The 18398-nt window shown below is 37.4% G+C and overlaps 1 protein-coding gene across 2 annotated transcripts; it reads left to right on the forward strand.

Moving 5' to 3' along the window:
• Nucleotides 1–9153: 9153 nt before the first annotated feature.
• LOC114479391 (integral membrane protein 2C-like) lies at nt 9154–16402 on the forward strand. Of its 2 annotated transcripts, none has more exons than XM_028473050.1 (6): nt 9154–9432; nt 11942–12079; nt 13200–13394; nt 13986–14096; nt 14184–14337; nt 15610–16402. In XM_028473050.1, the coding sequence occupies exons 1-6, from the start codon at nt 9346–9348 to the stop codon at nt 15699–15701; spliced, it is 777 nt and encodes a 258-aa protein (XP_028328851.1). In that variant the 5' UTR covers nt 9154–9345; the 3' UTR covers nt 15702–16402. The 2 variants fall into 2 exon arrangements, with proteins under 2 accessions (XP_028328851.1, XP_028328852.1); XM_028473051.1 differs by having other exon boundaries at nt 9157–9432; nt 13203–13394.
• The last annotated feature ends 1996 nt before the right edge of the window (nt 16403–18398 follow it).

The raw sequence follows: 18398 nt of genomic DNA on the forward strand, positions 1-18398 counted from the left end.
GTAAATAGCTCAACAATTTTAACATTTTTATTTGGACCAATTTGGACTAAATAAAAAAAAAAAAAAAAAAGAAGAAGAAAATGTATTGTAGCAACTTTAAACATAAAAGCCCACAAACATAAAACAAAAATACAAATCTGATCCTGGCACAAGTTAACAAAGGTTCCCACAATTAGGTATTCTATTTTACAGTAAGATAAGATAAAACACTTTTAATCAATCAATCAATTAATTAATTAATTAACAAAATTCTAACAAAGTTCATTTTGAGCACATAGTACAACGATCAGCAAACAACAGCTTTTCACCTTTCACTTTTCTACCAAATGGTGACGTTGTTTAGACGTGTGACAAAGACGTCTTTTCACATATTGTGTGTGTGTGTATGTGTGTGTGTCTGGTGCCATCATGGTGTTCTTCATCAGGACAGGCCTCAGTGTGAACGTCTGTCTGCACTGAGGACAGCTGTACACGTCCTTCTCCCTCTCTCCATCCCAGAAGCTGCTGATACACCTCCTGCAAGGCAAGGCACATTTATTTACATACACCAGGTAATTCAACGTGCTTTACATGATCAAACAGTGCAACAGAAAACATTCAACAGCCTAAAAATCAATAAGAGCATTAAAATCAGTAAAAACATTTAAAATCAGCAATTAAAACATTAAATCAACATGATTAAAAATATCCCTCAGTCATACGCAGTAGAGAAAAAGAGTCTTTAACTTGGATTTACAAGTGTTCCATGTGATGCTGACTTCAGCTCTGCTGGAGTTTGTTCCACTTCTCTGCAGAATAACAACTAAAATGTTTGCTGTGAACTCTGGGTTCCACTATCCGACCTGTGTCTATAGATAGGTTCAGACCAGACGAACAGCTCACTGATGGATTCACCACCACGTTTCTAACCAGTAGCACTACTTTACAGTCTCCTCTGAGGCTGACTGTGAGCCTCTGATCTCTTAGTTCTGAACCAGCTGCAGATGTTTGATGAAAACCACTACAATAGTCTAGTCAGCTGGAGATAAAAGCATGGACCAGTTTCTCCTGATCTTTGTGACTTGTCAAGCATTTCACTGTGGAGATGTTCTTTAGGTGGTAGAATATGTTTTAGTGATTGATTTTATCAGATTTGAGTCCATCAGAACACCAAGAATTTGGACTTGGTCTTTATCTTTTAAAGATGGAGACTGAAGGTCCTCACAGTCACACAACACCTCAATGGGACCATAGTCATCTGGGTTCAGTGATAGATATAGTTGTGTGTCATCTGCGTAGCTCTGATAATCAACCTTACAGTTGTGTAAAATGTGTCCTAAAGGAAGCATATCAAGACTAAACAGAAGAGGTCCAAGAACAGATCCCTGAGGAACCCCACAGGACATTGGTAATCTGTCAGATTCAAAGTTTACAATGTTTACAAAATAACTTTGATCCTCCAAGTAGAACTTAAACCATTACTTTAACATTTAGTCCAACCCATGTTTACAATCTGTGTAACAAACTTGCATTGGAGCATCAGCTCTGACTCCGTGACAAGAGGCTTTGGCATGTGGTCCTTCCTCATAATCACCTGCAAAATAATTATAATCCAAATGAGAAATGCTTGGCTTTGTAAGATGTTTTATAATATGATGACAATAACAATATGCGTAATAAAAGCTAAATTAGAAGACATTTTAACTATACATACCGGAGGCATATCTTCAGCATCCTCCCTGGCCAAGATGCCTGCATCAGGACAGATACGCTTCAACTCCTTGAGAGCAGCATCTCATTGGAAAGTAGGTGTTGTCCTTCGAGGTCCTTCCTTTATCGCTTTACCATATTTTAGCTTTCTAAAAATCATGTCCGACACACGTTTGGGTGCAACCTGTGAAAGTATTGAGACTTTATAACAATGTTGGTTTATTTAACACATTTGTTGTATTGATATTCCAAATAGCATGTTGCAAATATGTCACAAAGATAAAATGATGCTTTGTAGCAGCGGTTCCAAAGACGTTTTTGGAAGGCGTTTTCCAATTTTTCATTTTGGTTTTGGAAACAAATAGCAAATAATGAGTGTTTTTTTTTTGTTTTTCATGTGTTTGTTACATTATGAAAAACAAATGATAGACGGATTTGCAGCCTCCCTGAGTCTGCATTTAGATACAGTAGTCAATACATTGCATGACAAAGACAGTAATTCATCTGTCACAACTATTAAAGTTACAAATAATACAGAAGACTGAAATAAGACGACCTAAGGCTGTTTTGTAATTGTTCATTAAGATTTTAATAGTTTTTTTTTTTGAATGACAATAATGATATAATCATGAGTCCTTACCCTGCTTTGCATGTACAGGGGACAGATACAACATAGCCGTGTCATTTATCAGGCAGATCTACACCTGATGCCTCCTTTTTTGTTGTTATCTTCTGTGATGGCATCACGGCGCACTTCAGTAAACACAGTCTTCGTTGTTTCATTATGTGGTACATGATCTGTCCCACATGTCCAGACAAAAACGTTGTAGCCATCAAGTGACTTGTATGCCTTCATTGTTTCTGCTGTTCATCAAATAGTTGTACATGTCTCCATACTGAATGCGAGGTCATTTGTGAGGACTGTCTATCTACAGATCATCAGGTATTTGAAACAGGTCGGGAAGCATATAGTTAGCAACAGTTAGCTTTATGCTGTACTTCTCACGGTCCTCTGCACAAAGATGCTCTAAATTTGACAAATGTTTTGGCTTCATTTTGATATATTATCTGTCTCAGGTGACAGATCAATCCTCCCAAAAAACATAGGACGTTTTCAAAATGACAAGAAGAATATTAGCTAGGCTTTGTTGACTGAACGTGCGTCGTTCCAATATCATACGTCCACTTGCCCTCCGTGGTTTTGCCCTCCAGCATAATGCACATGCGCGGGATCGTCCGACGTAAACAACATTCAACGTGCGTATAGATGATGTTATAGATGTAAATATGTGCTACGCTTATGGAAGTAATTAAGAGTGTGTAGAGCTAAGTAGATGCTAATTAATTATAGCATCTTTCATTTGTATGCCAAAAAATGAGTAATGGTTTAATCCAAACCTCATTCATAGTCATAGCGCCACCTATTGGTAAAAGGAAATCATAGACATTATATTTGCACAGAACATTGCACAGGAAAGTTTGTGATATAATCCTTGAAAATGATCAGCTACGTCTCAACACTAACATTTCTGCCACACCCTGACATGTAACACACCTCAACGTGCACCACTTCATTACGTGTGTGGTTGTGAGGACCCGTTCATTGGTACTTGCGGCTTTTATTAGGGCCCGAGCAATAATGGTGCGTAGTACCCTATTGTAATGCACCTCGTTTTTATTATTATTCTTTTTACAAAAAAGTGATTGCATTTTTGAGGGCCTAAACATGTTAAAATACTCATGACAATTTGAAAGCATATTAGAAATGGCGAAAAATTGCAGCTGCAGCACACACACACACACACACACACAATTAAAGTAAAAGGAAAGTTTATTTTTTTATTGGAAAAGCACTTTCTGTATTAGCATTTGGAATTTTGAGGCAGAGTGTATTACTTGTTGTTATTAATAAGTTGTTGTTATTTTCATGTGAATGAAGAATTAAAAGATGCAGCTAGCACCTCAATGCAAAACATGTAGCAGCAATCACTTCAATGCTAAACATGTAGCAGCTAGCACTTCAATGCTAAACATGTAGCAGCTAACACCTCAATGCAAAACATGTAGCAGCAATCACTTCAATGCTAAACATGTAGCAGCTAGCACCTCAATGCAAAACATGTAGCAGCTATCACTTCAATGCTAAACATGTAGCAGCTAGCACTTCAATGCTAAACATGTAGCAGCTAACACCTCAATGCTAACATGTAGCAGCTAGCAGAGACAATGGTCCTAGTGGAGCAGACAGTGTCTCCAATCCACACTGACACTCAGACAGGGTTCAGAACCAATAATAAATCCATGAGTGACAAATGAACAAAGTCAGTGATAAATGATTGTAGTGGACAGTAGACCTATGTACATCCCTCTGTAACTGTCGTTCTAATATACAGTAAGTGGTGTATCAGTGGTTCCACTACAAAGTGAGCATAAAAAGCTGTAAATGTACTGATATGTAGACGTGGAGCAGTGAGGAGGAGACTTCATGTAGTAAAGGAAACTTCAGTTGAAACACGGACATTTCTTTGAAACCTAACTTGAGTACAGCAGCCCGCCTACCTGCCCGTTCTGATTGGTCGAGTTGTCTGAATGGTGCGGCCTATGTTATGCTGCGGCATTTTTGTGGATGTTTCTTAAAAAATTACTAAATTATTGTAATGCGGCCAATAAAACAGTGTGCTTTATAGCCCGCAAATTACGGTAGATGGACCCAACATGTTTAGTACAGCAGGGGTTTTTAACATTGGGGTCAGGACCCTATTTGGGGTTGGGAGACACTGTGAGATGCTTTCGAGAAACTAAGAGTATTTTCGGAACAATTTCAGCCCATTTTTGCTTATTTTATACGCTTTTCTACAACTACACCAAACTCACCATATTTTAACCTATTTTCATCACTTTTTCTTGCCATATTTTTTCTCCTTTTAATATATTTTTGCTACATTTCTGACACTTCTACATCACATTTCAATGACTTTTCTACACATTTTTCCACTTTCCAGACATGTTCAGCACTGATAATGAATTCATGTTGGGTGTGGGATACATATGTATGTGTATATACGTATATATGCATATGTGTGTATCCATAAAATGAAGAGTCTGTCCTTAAGACTGCTCTACTGTAAAGTGTCTTGAGATACCATTGGTTATGATTTGGCGCTATACAAATAAAGATTGATTGATTATAAACCATTTCTACCACTTTTTCATCTAATGTCACATACTGTATGTTGACCCATTATTATCACTTTTAACCTCTTTTCACCATATTTCATGAGTATTTTTGCCAATTTAACCACATTTACCATTTGTCATGCCCATTATTCTGTGTATTATCTGTGTATTAGTAATCCAATCCATCTGTCCCACAGGAGGATTCTGGTCTCAGTAAAAATGGCAGAGAAAAGGTTTTATTTACAATATTGTGGTGTTGCTATTTACTGAATGTTAAAAATGTGTTCAGTGAATCAATGACAGAGGAGCAGTTTGGATTGTGCTGTGAAAACATGAAAATGTGAGTGTGATCATTGGAAGAGTGACAGATATGTAAAACGCCACGATCTGCTGAGTCATTGGACACTACAGGCCTTTATAAGGAGCGACACAATCACACCTCAGCACAGAAAGTGCAGAGTAATCAGAATCAGAATCAACTTTATGTCATGTTCTGTTGGTTTGTTTATCAATCAATCAATCAATCAATCTTTATTTGTATAGCGCCAAATCATAACCAATGGTATCTCAAGGCACTTTACAGTAGAGCAGTCTTAAGGACGGACTCTTCATTTTATGGATACACACATATGCATATATACGTATATACACATACATATGAATCCCACACCCAACATGAATTCATCATGGCGGCAAGGAAAACCTTCTGTTAAGCAGCAGGAACCTTGTGTGGATCCCATTCCTATGATGAACAGCCATCCACGTTATGCTGTGTTGGGTGTGTGCAGAGGAAAGGGTGGAGACAGAGTTGTTGAGACTCTGTAACTCCACACTGAGGATCCCACGGACCTGCAAGACAAAAGCCAGAAGGAGTACAGGAGCAAACACACAAGGGAGTAAGCAGACATAGAGGGAGTGTTTGAAAGAGGAATGGGACCCTCTCCGTCCCTCTCTAACCTAAATGACCTCTCTCTTAACGCCCTCTCCAACCTCTCTCCAACCAAGCATGCCAGACCCCCCCCCCCGGCAGTCTATGCCTATTGCATCTTAATTATGAGCTATGAGCTGGTTCCTAACTAAAAGCTTTATCAAAGAGGAATGTTTTGAGCCTAACCTTAAAGGTAGAGAGGGTGTCTGCCCCCCGAACCGTGGTTGGTAGATGGTTCCAGAGAAGTGGGGCCTGATAACTGAAAGCTCTTCCTCCTATACTACTTTTAGAGATGAATGGAACAACGAGTAGTCCAGCATTTTGAGAGCGTAGTGTTCTGGGGGGATTAGTTATTCTGTCTTTGTTGATTTGGTTTGTGCTTAACTCTTGTCTGTGTTTCAGGGATTCCTGTGTGTGGCTCCACCCCTCAGTGATGTCTGAGTGCTTGGTGATTGATTAGCTCCCTCATGTTTCCACCCAGGTGTGGTCCATTCCTAATCAGGCCTCCTCCACTATTTAACTGAGTGCTTGGTCACAGTGTGGTTGCTGGTTCGTTGTCTCTTCGTTTTCAACTGTGTCTGGTCTTGCTCCTGTTCCTGCTCCTTCCTGTTTTGTTTTAAGAGGAATAAACATGGACTGGTTCCAAGAAAGATATGCCTCTATCCTGCCTCCATCTCTCCTTGCATTTGGGTCCACACCCACACCGGCCCGTGACACTTTATTTAAGTAATGTATGTTATACACACGAGGAATTTGACTTGAAAAAAATAAATAAAAATTATAAACATAAATATAAACAGTAGTTAGACTAATATGTGCAAAACTAAATAAAATAACAAGATAATAATAATAAAATAAAATATAATAATAAGATAATAGTGCAGTAGTGCATTGATGAGTAGTGCAGGTGAACATTTAAATTAAATATTATGTACATGAACATTCTCAGTGACAGATTGATCCATGGTTGTTATGTTTAGTTCCATGGTTATTTCACAGAAACATGTCTGACACTCTTGATTAGAATGATTAGAATGTGAGCGCGCTGTGGGCGAGCAATCAGCCATGAGTGAGGACAAGGATTTATTCACACGTACATATTTACACCAACATCTGTCCATGTGCTTCTAAGTCCCTGAATGCACCACAAGCTTTAAATAAAGGATGTTTGACAGGTCACCACACACCAGGGTTGGAGTCAATTATAAATGTAAATACGTAATTGATAATTAATTAGAATTATTACATAATTATAATTGTAATTGAGTTCAGATCATTAACTTTGTAATTGCAATTGGCATTGAAATTATATAAACACTGTCAGTGCAAAGGCAAACAAATTTAACTTCTTTTTTTCTGCGATAAGGGTATCATAAGACCCTAAAAACTAGTTTAAATATGATGAGTGCACTTAAACTGGGGTAATAATGCAATAAAGCACAAAAACATTTTTTTTGGGAAAAACACCTAAATTCCGGAGGTAAGGGAAAAAAAAAGGAAATTGTAAGACCCCAAAAACATCTTATAGGTTTCTTTCTTTCATGCTCAGTAAATGTAATTAATTCTAATTAATTTGAACGAATATTACAACTGGCGAAAAATGTGATATTTTGGGAAAATTGGAGATGTGAAATTGAAAAATGACTCAATGGCGCCCCCTTGAAAATTGTATTTGCTCCCAGCTGACACTGATGACATCATCACTGTGGAACTTCTACAATAATGACATCACCATCACGTACCGCCAAGATTTCTTGCTTTTATAGAGATACGTCTTGCATCCAACACTGCACTGTTAAAGGACTTCACACATTCATATATTTGTTTTAATTTTTTGTTATAAAACAATCTTGACAATAAAAATGAATATTTATAGATGTAAATATCCTGTTCACGAGGATGATGTGCTACGCATATGGAAGTTATTAAGAGTTTGTAGAGCTAATAGATGCTAATTATTTGTATGCCAAAAAATTAGTTATAGTTTAACCCAACAATCATTCATAGTCATAGCGCCACCTGTTGGTAAAAGGAAATCATAGACATTATATCTACACAGAACATTGCAGCAAAGTTTGTGATATAATCGTTGACAATGATCAGCTACGTCTCAACACTTAAACATTTCTGCCACACCCTGACATGTAACACTTCATGACATGTGTGTGGTTGTGAGGACACGTTCATCTCTGCTTGAAGCTTTAATTATAATTGAGGGGGACAATAATAATTGTAATTGTGAAATATGCTGGTAAACATCATCATTACTGAGTTTTAATTGAACATGGATAATTGAAAACAAACTTCTAATTGAACAATGTAATTGACCATAACCCTGAATCCAAATAACTGAGAATATCTGGAAGAGAAAAGGACTCATTTCTGACTGATCTTTTCCTCTGTGTATTTTTGTTCTTATCTTTTCATCATTTGTCATTTTGTGTTGTTCACGTGTGAGTTACTGTGAAAGAACACATTTTCAATTACAATTGTGTTTTGTGTGTGTGTGTGTGTGCCTCAACATCCACGTGTGTGTGTGTGTGTGTGTGTGTGTGTGTGTGTGTGTGTGTGTGTGTGTGTGTGTGTGTGTGTGTGTGTGTGTGTGTGTGTGTGTGTGTGAAACACTAAAGAAAGGAAAAAAAGAAAACGTACATAATTAAGAATGTTCATTAAATAAGGATTAAATACAATATTAAATACAATCGTATCATGCCTGTGTAGGTAAAAATCTGATCTATTCAATTTTGCGTGTATTTTAATTGCAATTATTAATTACAATTGCGAAGTCAATTATCTGCGCTCAATTACAATATTTGAAATCAACATTAGATTTTCAATGACATGGTGATTGTGATAAATCCCCCCCCCATCTAAGGACCCAGTAAGGATGAGAAGAAGAAGAAGAAGAAGAAGAAGAAGAAGAAGAAGAAGAAGAAGAAGAAGAAGAAGAAGAAGAAGAAGAAGAAGAAGAAGAAGAAGAAGAAGAAGAAGAAGAAGAAGAAGAAGAAGAGAACTTCCCTGCACTTCCGGTGGATGGGGGCGTTTGAGAAAATCCTAAATCCGTGTGTCTTCAAATAAAAGACGGAACTCAATTCCATATTGGGAGCTTCCCTTCAAAATAAAAGCACAGCTTCACCAAAAAGCAGTGCTGTTGTTGTAGTTTAGCACACAGGGAGTGTTCATTGATCCCAGATGTCTGAAGATGATTAAAGTGGTTGATTCGTATTGATTCTGAACAATTGTGGACATGTTAGAGCGTTACCAGCTTTTATTTCGACAGAATTCTCATATCTTTTTCTCTCCCCCCCACCCAGACCCACGCGCCGCGCGTACGTCATAGAGGACGCTGATGTGACGTCACCAAGCACCGGAGGCGAGCCGGCTGCCCGGTATAAAAGAGCTGTCGGTGCTCCGCAGAGAAGAGAAGAAGCCCCGAGTGGACCAACCGGAGAGAGACAGACCCAACACAACATAGAGAGAACATAGACAGAACATAGATAGAACATAGATAGAACATAGACAGAACATAGACAGAACATAGAGAGAGAAAAATGGTGAAAATCACCTTCGCGCCGGTTTCCACGCAGAAGGCGGACAAAGAGCGCGAGGCGGACACCGTTGTCATAGCGGAAGCCCACGTGAGTGTGCGCATCTTTGTGGTTCTGTTGTTATGGTGGTGTTGTTGCTATCACTTATCTAACTTTGTAAAGTATGTAACATGCAGGAAAGTAATCTATTACACTGCTTTAAATCGTAATATTTACATTCTGATCTGTTTATTTTTTCTGTAAACAGTTATTTACCGATGCTCTTGTCGTACAATATGTAATTTAATTTGTGCAATGATGTGTTATGTGAAAAATATTCATCAACATGTGGACTGTTGTAAGAAAAAAATAAAATCAGCGATATATCGCGATATTTCAACATACGATTATTGTATCGTTCCAAAAAAAATTGTTGAAATTGTTTTGGTTTTTTCATGTTTTTTAACGTCATTAACATATGCATTTACGTAAACGCCCAGTCGCTAGGTGTCAGTGAACGCACCAACAGACCATGTTAAACTATCTCATTACGCAATACATTTTAGCTTTATTTACATAAAACATACTGAGCACTTTTATAGATGTGTGTGGTTACTTTTTTTTTAAAGAATTTGAGAACTTAACAAAATTAGAATCTGTTGTTGAAGCAAAAGTTAAACTTTTAGAAAATGTAATTTGATTGGTTTTTGATATTGGTGCCATAGCTACCATTTACTTGTTCTCACAAGTTTTAAAAAAAATTAAATAAACTGTTTTATACCATTATGTACTTGTAGAGGTGAAACAGGAAATTAATGAATCGCAATGTATATTGTATTGTTTAATATCAGAATACATCGTATCATAACATGTGAATCGTATGTACAGCCCTAACGTAGACATGATGTCATTAGGTCACGCTGCAGTTACGCAGTTTATGCAGAAAAAAAATAAATTATTATTTTGAATTTATAGAACTTAAAAAGCAAGATGTTATTCCACCAGAAGAGTTTATTTAAATTTTTTATATAAACTGTATTTTATTTATTCAGTTTTTTCTGTGTAAATTTGTATGTAAAATAAAAATAGAAATAATACTAATGCATTAATAATACAGACTGTTGCACACCTTTAGTTAGTCTCCACTCCACATACATCCACATTTATTTTCAGTTCTGTATTTCTTTCTCCTTTATTTTGTGTTGATCCTTTAAAGATTAATGATTAGCATCTATGAAGTATCAGTTTATCTTAAAATATTATCAATTATGGTTATCAGAATGAATTACCTAAAGTATTACAAGAAGTGCAACATCTTTTACATCTATAGAAATAATGAAGTCTAAATATATGCCAAAAAACTTTTATTTTTTAATATTAAGACTAAAGTTTGTCACATTTATTCAGAATTGTCTTGAAATTAACATTTTTTACACATAAATGTGTGTTTTTGTGGGCAAAATTTAAAGTATCGATGTAGTTATGAGTTTATTAATGTAAAATGTTGTTTTTTAATTCTATTTCCATCATAATACTTTTCCCGTCTCCAAAATAGTCAAGAATAAAAAAAAAACACGGTTTAAGAAACAAAATGTGAGGCTGTAGTTGTTGTTTAGCTTCAGTTATTATCTTAAAAACTTAGTAATGATAATAATAATTATAATAATGATTTGAAGCCTCAATAGTTTTGAGTTTGAGACGAAAGATGCAGCCTCGTCACGTAAAGCAGATTAAACACAAATAGAAATGTGTTCGTCTGTCTGAGAATCATCATCGTCATCATCCTCACCTTATTGACACCCCCCCCCCCCCCCCCCCCTTTACACACGCCACGATGATGCATCCATCGCTGTTCACACGTTATGACAATCACATCACATGATGTCAGAGACTGGGAGGCTTTTATTGGCTCTGTGTGTGTGTCTGTGTGTATATGTCTGTGTGTCTGTGTGTGTGTGTATATGTCTGTGTGTGTGTGTGTGATGCTGGGGGGACTCCGTGTCCCTACGTAACTAGTCGTGTTACAACTCCCTCTCATCCTGTTCATCCATAAATATGGCGAGGAAGCAGGAGGCGGTCTAAGAATAGAGACGAGCATCGTCTTCGTCAGAGCCTGGGCTCTGTCGCCATAGCAACAGTAGTAGCAGCAGATAGACGAGGAGTAAAGGAGTCCCGTTCAATAACGTGATTGCAGGAAGCTGTAATCCTCCTATCAGGGTTGGGGTCAATTATAATTGTAATCGCGTAATTGATAATTCTATAATACATGTCAATTACAATGTAATTAAACTGGTGAACCATGTTCCAGTTCTATGTCTCACACATACATAGTTAATAATTATTAAAATATGATTTCCCACTACCTGTCAGTAACACTACATTCATACAGTGGTCAGGGTTAGTTAGGATAAAAAATCATTTTAGGTAAATAGAGATGATACATGTTTACGTAGTAACAATACTCTGAATGTAATGTTTATAGCTGTTGATGTAAATAATCTCAAACTCTGCCTATGGATAAAACATCTTGTGCTCGATGTTTGTTTGAAATGATCAAAGTGTGACCTCAGTGATTAGCATCAATGCTAAAACGCTGTGTTCTCCTCACTTCCTGTTTTAGGAACACATGGTTTGTCCTGTTGTGTCCAACAAGTCCTTTCCAACATGTGTTGTGTGCCTCAGCGTGGGACTGTTGCTCTTCCTCTCAGGGCTGGTGCTGACCTGTGTCTTCACCTACCGTCACTTCTACGTCCCTCAGGTGTTTACTTTTATGATCTGCTGGTTTAAAACACTGGGTTTAGGAGTCGCTGCTTTCACTCAGAAAGCGTGAAAAGCTCAGTGAGGTGATTTCTGAGTGCGTCCTTAACCCTGACGTCTTTTTGGTCAGACTTCATTTGGACTAAAATTATTGAGATGTATATCATATATCGCAATCTTAAGAAAAAATATCCAGATATAAGTTTTGGTCAATATCGCCTGGCCCTAGTTGCTTCTCCATAAGGCGTTAACAAATATAAAAATATGTTTCGTATGAAGTTTTCCCACTACTTGTCAGTGAATTTTCACACTCGTACAGGTGGTAGTAATGGTTAGAAGAGTTATAGTTAGAATATAATTACAAGTTTTTTATAATAGGGACGATACAATTTTACAGTAACAATACTGTAAATGTAACTGATGTTTTGTACAGTTTATAGTTATTGCTAAATTCCAACTGTTGTTCCTAGTTGAGTTTTCACATAAGATATTATAATAAATGCACTAAAAGTTAAATGTAAAGATGCTAAAACAACATTGTACACACAAAAAACCACATACAGTCATCACAACACAATATGAATAAAAGTTAGTAAAATTGTAATTGAACTTTAGTAATTGAGAACGTAATTGTAATTCACTTTCAGGGAAAAAAAAACATAATTTAAATGTATTTGTAATTGTAAAAAAGTAGGTTATCATAATCATAATTTATAATTGAACATGGAAAATTGCAAAACGTAATTGTAATTTAAAAATAAAATTAACCCCAACCCTGGTGCTAACAGGCATGCTAACGTTTGAGTGCTAACATAATGTTCTATCATAGCATGCTAACGTGGCGTGCTAATGTGAAATGGTGACGTTGCATGCTAACATAGCATTGTAACGCGGTGTGCTGAAGTAGCATGCTAATGTGGCGTGCTAACGTAGCATGCTAATATGGCTTGCTAATGTAACATGCTAACGTGGCTTGCTAACTTAGCATGCTAACGTGGCCTGCTAATGTAGCGTGCTAACATAACGTGATAATGTTGCGTGCTAACGTGACGTGTTAAAGTAGCGTGCTACTTTAACACGTCACGTAACATACCGTGCTAACATGGCGTGCTCTCTGCTAGCAGCAGATCCCTGAGGACAGCCTGTTCCACTGCCGTGTTTTCTACGAAGACGCCATCTACGCCCCGCTGAGGGGACGCCAGGAGCTGGAGGAGAAAGTGGGTATCTTCCTGGAGGACAACTATGAGCAGATCAGCGTCCCAGTGCCCCACTTTGGAGGCAGTGACCCCGCCGACATCATCCATGACTTTCAGAGGGTAGGCCACCATCGTCATGTGATCATCAGCTTTGCTTTTATTTCTCACACACGTCATGTCTACGACTACTCAGAGTTGTTCTGTACGCGTGGGAACAAACATTTACTGGGATTGGTTTGATAACAGCATTAAAATTAGCTTATTTTGTATCAAAATACGTGTTTTAAGAGTTGCTGCTTTTGCTACTTCTCAGAAGAGAATTAAAAGCACAGTTGGATGAGCACTGAGTGTGTTCTAACCCAGACCTTCATCTAAACAAGCCTCACTACAGAACTCACTCACATGTGCTGTCCCTTACAGGAGAAAAAGCCTAAAGTGGCACATATTGATCAGCTGTTTGTTAATAAATGTGTCTGTGTGACATTTAGCATCAGCTATTTTAACCCAAACTGTAATTCTGGTCAGACTTTATTCAAATTAAAATGATCTAGATTTATATCGTATATTAGAAAAAATACAGCGATATGAGTTTTGGTCCACATTGCCCAGCCCTAGTGATTACAATTATAATTGACCCCAGTCCTGATAAGGTGTAATATTTATTTATGTTGTCTTTATATTTCTAATGCTTGCTCCTCCTTGTGGTTCCAGGGTCTGACTGCGTACCACGACCTGGTCTTAGACAAGTGTTACATCACTGAGCTGAACAGCACCTCCGTCATGGCTCCACGCAGCCTGTGGGAGCTGCTCGTCAACGTCAAGGTGAACGCTCGCCTCAACGCGACAGTAAAGCTTAATGTTGAGGCTGCGTCTCATGCAGTGTGTGTGTGTGTGTGTGTGTGTCCACAGAGGGGAACGTACCTCCCTCACACCTACATCGTTCAGGAGGAGATGGTGGTGACGGGCAGGGTGAGGAACACCAGGCAGCTCGGACCCTTCATCCATCGTCTGTGCTACGGCAAGGACACGTACCGCCTGCGCCACCGCAGCAGCCAGCGACAACGTGAGTCCCCGCCCACTCAGCAGTGTGAACCGTGGGGGCGTGGCCTTAGTCAGACATGAGAGCAGCAGGCTGTGCATTGATTATTGGCTCAATCACGTCACACACTCTGATCTCACTCACCCACTCACGGGGATTCCTGTATAAGAGCAGCTGGCAGTGAGTGGGCGGGGCCTGTGAGCTGTCAGTGAGTGGGAATGACTCCAAGCTTCCACATGCACAAATAAGGATGCTCCATGTTGGGATCGCTGTCAGTTAGCCCGTGGCCCCGCCCACAATGAGCCACAAACAACAAAGAACTTTTAACAATCAAAACAAGTGTGGATGTCTGATTGGCTCCAGGGTTGGGTCTATTTTCATTTAACTGTTATATTATGACATAATTATCATTTTATTTCGTATTGGAAAAAAAACCCTATTTCTGCTGTAATCATAATTGAATTGTAATTGAGTTCAGATAATTGTAATTGTCATGGAAATTCCATAATAACTGTCAATTACAATGTAATTAAACACAAACTTGGTGAACCATGTTACAGTTCTGTCTCACACATTACATAGTTAATAATTATTGAAATATCTTTCATATTACGTCACTTCTCTTATTATTTTACCATTTAAACTATATATATTTATAAACTCTGTTTATAGTAACAGATAAAAGGCTCAGTCGTCCACACCATATATATTAATACCAATATATTCATTGATTAGTAATTCTAACAAGGTAATCAATAGATGAGAAACTAATTAGATTATAGATCATATTTATTAGTGTATTTTACAGCTGATTATGGACATGGGTCAAACTGATCCGTTAGCATTAGTGATGCTAACACAAGAGGAAGGCTACATTTAGTAAGGATTATTTATTAAAGGCTCAGTAATTGTAATTAATTGTAATTTAACTTTATTCAATGGGAACATAATTGTAATTGACTTTCAGGGGAAAAATAATAATTTTTATCTTAGTTGTAATTGGAAAAAATGCCCGTCATCATAATCGATAATGTAATTGAACTTGGATAATTGAAGATGTAATTGTAATTGACCCCAACCCTTCCCGTGGCTAACATTGTGATCACACATGCCCCGCCCACACTGAACCAGAAACACCACAAATAACTTTCAACTATTGAATCAAATGTGAATGTGTGATTGGTTCCCAAAGAAAAACATGTTTCCTTTGATCTTTTGACATTTCTTTTGAGCTTTTTTCTCCCGAGTCAGCGTGAAGCTTTTCTAATCCCACTTATCTATTTTCATCTGCTGCAGGAATCAAGAAGCGCGAGACCCGTCGCTGTCACAGGATCCGTCACTTTGAGAACACGTTTGTGGTGGAGACGCTGATCTGTGAGCTGATCTAAGGACTAAAGGAACCATACCTCTTTAACACCGTCACTGCACTTTAAAGACACTTTAAGTTAGTTTCTGTCAAACGTCTCCACTCCTAATCAATGATTTCTTTGTGATCGGTTGCCTTGGCAACGTTTGTTTCCATTTGAATGCTTTGATTTTGTCTTTGTTTTTTTTTTTACAAATTGCCTTTGTAGTTTCCCAGTGCATTGTGGGTATTGTCAATGACTCCATGTTAATGACTTTAGTTTGGAAAAGGCCGAGTTTACCTCATGTCGTCTCTTTGTACGGTTACTCAGTGGGTGTAAATAACAGAGCAATATTGATTGTAAATAGATTTTCATTTTGTTACACGCATCAATTTTTACCTGAAGAGAGAGAGTGAGAGAGTGTGTGTGTGTGTGTGTGTGTGTGTGTGTGTGTGTGTGTGTGTGTGTGTGTGTGTGTGTGTGTGTGTGTGTGTGTGTGTGTGTGTGTGTGTGTGTGTGTGTGTGTGTGTGTGTGTGTGTGTGTGTGTGTAAATGGCTTCAGACTGTCACTTGTAGCTGTGGGAAGTGAAGGAACCAAAGTCTGAGGTCTGTCCTGTTCCTTTTATGGAAACTCTTGATTTTTCCAAACGTGTAGAAATACGTTCTTGTTTTCGTTACTTCTCTGTAAAGTCCATTTCCTCTTGTAATATTCTCCTGATTTTGAAAATAAAAGATGAAACTTTTCACTTGGTTTTTGGCATAAATGCACACATTTTATAAATAAAGATCAGGTGAAATAAGTCGTAGATTCTGTAAAATCTGGTGCGAGGAAGTTTCAAACGTAAAATAAAATGTCTGGACAACTCATAACTCGTACGTTTGAGGAGCTGCAGCTGATGCCAATCAATTACATTTTTCAATTGCAATTATGTCTTCAATTAACCATGTTCAATTATGGTGAGCGGCTTGTTTCTAATTACAATTAAAATCAATCTTAATTTATAAAAAGCACTTTTCATACAATAAAATGCAGCTTTTACAAATTTAAAAATAAAAATAAATAAAACATCCACCCTGTACAAACCACGCCCACACACAGACACAGAGGTTAAATTACGGACAATGGCAATTCAAATTACAGTTATTTTCCCCCTGAAAGTCATTAATAAATACATTACTAAGTAAATGGTAAATGGACATGATTTATATAGCGCTTTATCACCACTGAAACAGTCTCAAAGCTCTTTACATATCAGCTCATTCACCCAATCACTCTCACATTCACACACCAGTGGGACAGGACTGACATGCAAGGCACTAGTCGACCACTGGGAGCAACTTAGGGTTCAGTGTCTTGCCCAAGGACACTTCGACACATAGTCAGGTACTGGGATCAAACCCCCAACCTCTCGACCCACTACCACCTGAGCCACGGTCGCCCGCTCAATTCCTGAGCCTTTAATAATTAACCCTTATTAAATATAGCCTTCCTCTTGTGTTAGATTTCTTTTTCTATTATAATTACATCATAATAGTAATTTATCAATGATGTAATTACAATTATAATTGACCCCAACCCTTCTCAGTGTAAAGAAGTCCAGAACATGCTGAATAATTCTAGATCAATGTTTTACTTCTGACTAGAACCAATCAACAGGAAAAGGTTCAAAAATATTAAAACAAATACTCAGAGACATTTGGCTGGATTATATTTCTCACAAAGACAACAGCTCAAAGGTTTCCACTGGGTTCCACTAGGCTTTGTTGGTCCAGTAGAACCAGTAGAACCAGTAGAACCTGTGGAACCAGTAGAACCAGTAGAACCTGTGGAATCAGTAGAACCAGTAGAACCTGTGGAACCAGTAGAACCAGTGCAGTCTCTGTAAAAAGTCCTCATATAGAAAAAATAAATTTGAAGCATTTAAAGCAAATAATAAAGAACATTTCATAGATGCAGAATTACTCTAAAAAAGAACAGACACACACACACACACACACACACACACCAGGGTTGGGGTCAATTAAAATTTTAATTAGGCAACATTATGATGTAATTATAATTGTAATTCAAAGAATATTGCTGTTGTAATTGCAATTGAATTGTAATTGAGTTCATATAATTAACTGTAATTGTATTTGGCATGAAAATTCTATAAAAACTGTAATTGATCATTTAAATAAACTCAAACATGGTGAACAATGTTAATGTTACAGTTCTGTGTCTCACGCATACGTAGTTAATAATTAAAATATGTTTCAGATCAACTTTTCTTACGACAGTTGAGAATCATTTTACCATTTAAAAAAAACAAATATATATATATATATATATATATAAATCTATGGGTATACTGACAGAAAATATTAATACCAATATATTCATTGATTATGAATCCTAACAAGGTAATCAATAGATGATAAACTAATTAGATGGTAGATAATATTTATTAGTGTATTTTACAGTTGATTATAGACATGGGTCAAACTGACCTGTTAGCAGTAGAGATGCTAACAGAAAGCTAACACAAGAGGAAGGCTACGTTTAATAAGATTATTTATTAAAGGATCAGTATATGTGATTAATTAGGGCAAACGCACAACGTGCGTAGGACCCGATTGTAATGCGCCTAGTTTTTATTATTATTATTCTTACAAAAAAGTGATTGCATTTCTTAGGGCCTAAACACGTTCAAAAACTCATGAAAAATTGAACACAGATTAGGACTGGTGAAAAATGTG

The sequence above is a fragment of the Gouania willdenowi genome, chromosome 17 (genome assembly GCF_900634775.1).
Source record: "Gouania willdenowi chromosome 17, fGouWil2.1, whole genome shotgun sequence".
Classification (NCBI taxonomy): domain Eukaryota; kingdom Metazoa; phylum Chordata; class Actinopteri; order Blenniiformes; family Gobiesocidae; genus Gouania; species Gouania willdenowi.